The 6587-nt window shown below is 44.7% G+C and overlaps 1 protein-coding gene and 1 non-coding gene across 2 annotated transcripts; both read right to left on the reverse strand.

The window, feature by feature from the left end:
* Window positions 1-2928: 2928 nt before the first annotated feature.
* Window positions 2929-3728, reverse strand: LOC119284113 (NADH-ubiquinone oxidoreductase chain 1-like). Its single transcript, XM_037563376.1, has one exon. It carries the CDS (start codon window positions 3298-3300, stop codon window positions 2929-2931), a length of 372 nt encoding a protein of 123 aa, XP_037419273.1. The 5' UTR covers window positions 3301-3728.
* An 837-nt stretch (window positions 3729-4565) lies between these two features.
* On the reverse strand, window positions 4566-4640 carry TRNAP-UGG. Its single transcript has one exon. It is a non-coding gene; the product is annotated as a tRNA-Pro (tRNA).
* Between the last annotated feature and the right edge of the window lie 1947 nt (window positions 4641-6587).

Genomic DNA, 6587 nt, shown 5'->3' on the forward strand with positions numbered 1-6587 from the left:
CAATCAATGGTTGGATGATCAATACCATCGAACTATTCCATTCCACTGCTGAATGACGGAAACGGAAGCTTTTTCTTACTGATGGACTGATCCTGGGAGTTCAGACTGACGGTTAGATGGTTGTTCGCTTGTGTGCTTATTTTCCTTCCCCACTCAAAAACAAGTGTTACAGAATGTTCTTCAATTCAAATAGGTATGATCCCGTCCATCCTTCCAGAGCTAGGCACCTGCTTCAGAATGAGAATCTTCGACAGAGATCGTTCCTTCAGTTTAGCAATCAATTAGATCCATACTGACTTAGCTTGAAGCATGGCTTGCCGTTTCGAGGCTCGATGCTACTCTTGGGAACATTATTGATACATCGACTTTCAAGCATCTCGTAGTTGAGCGGTACTGCCATCAACAGTACCAAGATGGAAAGGGACTGCTGAACATGGATAGAACGAGAGTCGAACTCGCATGTCTCTCTTTTCCTGTTAGTTAGGAAAGAAAGCCAATATAAAGAACTCCATATTAGCGAATTGCCTCTGACTACTCTTCCCAGGCTGGTCAAACTATAGGATTCCCATTCACTTAGTAAACTTATTGGACAGACGGGTCAACCACTTGACCGAGGGGAGTAAGGTTCGTCACCACAGTCCCGATAGAAGGTCGAGTTTAAAAACAAACCAAAGACAAAGCAACGAATGAAAGGAAGGACGGCTCGCTTCGCTTTACAACCAGGGCGGGTCTCGCTGCCGGATCAATGCGCAGGACGCATGATCTACAAACAACAATAGAGAGAGCCAACCAAGAACGAAAGAACCTGGAAACAAACCCGCGAGCGAATACCAAACAGAGTAAGAAGGAGGAAGGGCCGAAGGCGGCTTACTAAGCGAGAAGGCTCCAAGCAATAACGCATTAGAAGGGAGCTTGCTGCTTTGCAACCTAAGCGGTATAGCTAAGCTTACTCATCAAGGGCCGATAGATAGAGCTGCTCTTGTTGCTAATGGAGAAAGATTGGAGTGAAGTTTAGTATGCTTTCTAAGATCAGAGGAGGAAAAGAATGAAGGTGTGGGCGGGAAGGAGGAGGCAAGGCCCCCTCAATGTGTATTCGACTACTCATTACGGAACCACCGATTGATCCGATTAGACTTCCCGCGGGGTAGCGCGGGGAACTTGCTGAATCAACTCCTTGGAATCGGAGGCCTGACTGAGGGTCAATCCAATGGTAACCTCAACCTAGGAATGCCTGTTTCACTTCCTTGACAGAGCCAACTGAGATGCTCTGTCTCGATGTTGACCTAACATGGATTGATTCTAAATTATGAATCCAAAATCCTGATCTCGCAAAGGATCCGCAATAGCTGTGTGTACTCGAGGACTCTTAGGGAAAGAAAAGCACTTTTCTCTCTCAGCAGTTAGACCGGCTATGGGTGGGTTGGTTATATACTTTGCCTTCCTTCTTCGAACCTTTTGGTATGTATTGCCCCCTAACTATAGATCAGATCCACCGGACCAGAAACTCAATTCCGCACTGCTGCTGAGTCGTCGGACTTATCCACCTCAGGGATTCGTGGAATTTCCGTTTTTGAATTGCGTTGGGGGAAATCTAGGCAGATAGATAGACTCCTTTCCCGCTGCTAAGGGAGAGCAAGAAACTAAATCAAATGATTGTTTTTTTTCACCAACGCCCTTTTTTTGTGGGTACTAAGAGTCCTCTCACTACCAACCAGCAGACATCATCATCTGGCTGGGTCTTGCCGGTATCAACAACGAGAAAGAAGAACCAAATGGAAACAACAACTAACTATGGCTCTTGGCCCAGACAACGTCCTAGGCGTAGGGGAGATCAAAACAAGAAGTCACGCCTAGACGACGACGCCCGTCCTGGGCTGCAGTAAGTAGATCGAGAGGTCGTTCCGCCCCTTGTCCCCGAAGATGGGTAATATGTTCTCATACAATGTTGCTCCAACTTTTTTCTAGAGGGCCTAGCTGGCGAGCGATCCCAGTCCGCGGCAGAGAACAAGACAGCAAGCGAGCGTACCTTTGTTCGCTTCTTTTCCACCAAGCACAGAAGTTTAAGGAGAACTGTAGGTCGGTGGCTACCTAAGGAAACTCCGATTCGATCCGCCCCCCCGGCTGGGAGGCATCTACCTCATCCCGATCACAAGGAGAGGTTCACCATGATGGGGGGTCAGGTACTTTAATTCTTTGCGTTCCGGAAAGAATGAAATGCATAGGGGACCATCCTTTTTTTGCGGCATGCTCTCTGATTTACGGATTCGCAGGGGGCCGAGGGCCAACCTTAGTTGACTGACAATGACAAAGGCTTGCGAAACAAAGTAGCGCCTTTGAAATGGAATCTTAATTAACTATCAGTGGTGCGAAGCAGCTTAGCCCCGGGGAGCTAAAGGTTATACCTTTGTAAGCGAACTGTGGTTCTTCTATGTAGGGTATTCCTCCTTTACTCTCTTAATTAACGTCGAGCTAAGTGACTTTGTGTAGCGTAGTAGAATGAAGGCTACGTACGCACCGACACTCTCTTATCCCTAAGCCTCTTCGCTAACTCGCTCGCCTACAAAATGAGTAGGCGAGGCTAGGCAAACTCAGCCGCTGACTTTGACTGTACTGTAGTAGACTTTCTAGCCTTTTATTTTAGAACCCTTTCTCATGTTCTTTCATCCATCAAGTAGGCGAACCGTCAGGTCCTTAGTAGCGTTGACAAAGAAGAAGAGCCGGTGAAAAAAAAAAGCTAGAATTTCCAATAGTGAGACCAGCTTGACAAGCTACCTTTCCTCTTGATATGAGGTGCGAAGAGAAACATCTCTTTTTTATGACTTCCACTTCTCGATCCCGGCCCGGAAAAGTGACCGACCCCTTGATGAATGAAAGAAAGGGTTTATGAGCCCTAGCCCTGTAACCCCACACCTGTGTAGAGTAGATCGTTCAACACCTGCGGCACAAACCCATTTTTGACCAATTGGTCCGTATATCATAGGCGACCGAACGTCCGCCCCCCGTCTTACTAGACCAACCTGCTATAATTATTCCATAAACACCTAGCGAAGATATGGCAAACAAATAAAGTAGCCCTATGTTCGGATCTGACAATACCATACCATAATCAAAAGGTACAACGGCCCAAGCGACCAGACTTAACATAAATGTAGCCACTGGAGCCATTCTAAAAAGGGAGAAATTAGCACTACTTGGTGAAATAGGTTCTTTTAGAATCAATTTCAAACCATCTGCTAGAGGTTGTAACAATCCGAACGATCCCACTACATCAGGACCCTTTCGACGTTGCACAAAAGCCATTACTTTACGTTCAGCTAGCACTAAAAAGGCTACTCCTAGTAGAAGTGGTAGAATTAAACAAAGTATTTCCGCTGGAACAGCTATGTACGTTTTCGATTTTCTATTCACTCATGATCGGGCCTGACCTGGTCGACCCGATCAAACTATTTCACTTATGATCTGGCCTGGTTGACCCAATCATGATATTGAAGGATGGGACCTTTTATCGAAAAACTCCGGATCCCGAGAAGTTTTGAAGATGGTGCTCCTGTTACGTTACTTCGAATGGAATCCTCACTTGACTAAGCATAAGCGAAAACGTGGCTGAGAGTAAGCAATCCCCTTTCCTAGTGGTTGAGTCATGATCAGAAATATTGCGAAAGAAAGTGAAATGTCCTATCGTCGTCCCAATTTGGGTAATCCACGATGTCTCCATTTTATGTATCCATCTTGACTCATTTTCGGTGTATCGATAGTTCGTTGTATTACACTTTGAACTAACCTAGAGGCCGTGCTTAGGCGAAAATCGATATCAGTGAAGTAATCCCGGAACTCTAGAAATCGTGAAGAATTTCTTCCATTTTTTTTAATATCGCGAATATAGTGGAAAAAACTCTAGAACATTCCTTTGAATGGAATTGTTCATTGGGTTCGACTTGTTGTTCGACAAAATAGAAAGCTGTCTCTCGTATGTTATTGTAAGGTGATTCATTCAGAATATTTCTTATGTGCGGTTTCAAGATGCTAAAAAAGTAGATTTGGTAATCGGCTTTTGAGCTCCATTATGTGGACTTCATCAATTTTTGAATTATGGACTTGGCGGTAGTGGTCAATACTAACTGCACCGTCTAAATGCTCCCTGACCAAGTTTGCGCACTCGTCAGGGTTGAGTTGAGGGGGCAGCCCATGCGCTAATTGGGCTTCGAGGTGGCTATACGCGAAAAAAGCTCGCTTTCTACTGAGGCCTGTTCTGTCCTAAACTGTTCCAGAATGTTATTTGTTTCATAGGAAGATTCCAAAAGCACATTGATGCCGAAAGAATCTTCGGAACCGGTGGAGAGGCTATTCTGATTGAAGGCTAGAAAAATAACATGACTGAGGTATGTAAATAAAACCTGTGAAATAGCTATATAATATGATCTAAATATAGAAGAATACCAAAGATAATGGATTGCAAAATAAGCTTTTTAGCTTTCTTTTTCTTTTGTGCGCGCTTTTCGCCTGCCTTCCTGACCGCGGATAGGCTACGGGGCTTTGCACTTCGGCCCCATTGTGTGAATACCACATCAAGGTGACAGGATTCGAACCTATGGCCCTCTGTACCCAAAACAGATGCGCTGACCAGACTGCGCTACACCTCGTCTCCCCCTCAGAACATATGGATCTACCCGATCCATAAAGAAAAGAACCACCGCTTTTAGGAAATTTTGACAATTCTCTTTCACTTGCATTTTATTTCGTGAAGGCTCGCTCTCGTTCTTCTTACATCTTGCCCTTTTTTCTTGAGAATTGTATCTGTGGCTACTGCTGTTTTGCCAGTCTGTCTGTCCCCAATAATGAACTCTCGCTGACCGCGCCCTATAGGGATCATCGAATCGATAGCAATAAGCCCTGTTTGAAGAGGTTCGTATACGGAACGCCTGGAAATTCTACTTGGAGCAGGAGATTCAATTAAGCGAGATTCGGAAGCTACAATTTCGCCTCTCCCATCAATAGGTTTAGCCAGAGCATTTATAACACGACCCAAGTTATATACGCTCACGGGTATCTGAGCAATTCTTCCTGTTGCTTTTACAAAACTTCCCTCATGATGCTAAACCATAGCTCTAACTGAGTAAAATTCCACAATTTCTAAGAACGATATGCTTTTTTGCATTTTCCACTGTGAAAGCTTCTCTCAATCCCTCCCTAGTCCTTTCTTTCCTGGGCACAGGCTTACCTGGTTGACCGCCCACATTCATTCATTGTTCGTTCTGTTGTGGAATCGAACCACAGAGCTAGCGCAATTGGGATTTAGAGTCCCATGCGTGAAACTAAAGAGGATTTTCAGTCCTCTGCTCTACCAGCCAGAACCTAGAAGGACACTTCACACCCGATTTGACACAGCTAGACTGGAAACACTGCTTGTCAAGAGCACAGACCCCAGTATAGAATACTTTTTTGAGTATGTTGGTAAGGTCCGGTCATCCGCTTCTGTGCTTGCACTTCTGCGTAACTAGGGGTGCAAGTCCAGTACATCGTACTTTCATAATTGAATCAAAAGCGTCGATACATGAAAAATCTCTATATACGATATTTATGACACAGAATGTTGTTCTTTCAACATGATTCCTCAACAATTTTGTCATTGTAACTGACTCTCCCTTCTCTCCGTTCCACTTTGGTTTTCGACTAATAATTACCATGATGAATTTCTCTTACTGCTTGGTTCCGCATTGGATTTTGGAAACTTTTGTTTAGAAAGTGGTGTCACGACCGTGGGGATCAAATGGATGGTTCAGGAAAGTCTAGTGAAGCGGCACGGTCTAATCATATAGATGACCATAGTGGCATGGTTCCATAGAAAACTACTGGAGGCCATTACCGCCACCGAAATGGTTTCCATGCTCCGTTGGATGATTTGACAATATCGCAGTATCAAGCTAGAACGGTTTCAATTTGTAGGACGGGAAAGAAACCTCATCCTTTGGTGCACACTAACCGATGAAGCTCAACCCTCTCTCGAACTGAGCTATTTCCGCTTTTTCGAACAAAAAGTTCGAGTAGTTCAGTGAAAAAACGGTCAAGCTTTCTTCCATCCTTCCTAGCTCCTTGAGCTTGCACCCGCTCGACGCCTTTTTCATTGTTCGTTCTGAGGTGGATTCGAACCACTCTCTCTGTTTGGATTTCGAGTCCAAAAGGCCCGGCGAAAGAGGATTTTCAGTCCTATGCCCGCTGCCAGCCAGAACGGGATTTTTCCACTTCACACCCACACAATCGGGATTTGATGAAATAGCTACGTTTTTTTATTATTTGATTCGGATACTGTCAATCTACTGTCCATCTTTCTCCTTAGTTTTCTCCTTTCTTTCTCCTCAACCTATCTCCATTGGATGGACTTACGAAAGAATAATATCTAATCTCCCCATCGCGGTTAGGATCCCATGAACCAGGAGCGCCAGCACCGGTTCCTCGATCTTCCTACTGGAGGCATGGTCATGGCTTTCATTCATTCATTTCATTCTTTGTTCTGTTGTGGAATCGAACCACTCAAAGGATTTAGAGTCCTTTTACCAACCAGTCAAAACCAATATTTCTCTGTTATATTC

This window comes from Triticum dicoccoides, chromosome 4A, assembly GCF_002162155.2.
Source record: "Triticum dicoccoides isolate Atlit2015 ecotype Zavitan chromosome 4A, WEW_v2.0, whole genome shotgun sequence".
Classification (NCBI taxonomy): domain Eukaryota; kingdom Viridiplantae; phylum Streptophyta; class Magnoliopsida; order Poales; family Poaceae; genus Triticum; species Triticum dicoccoides.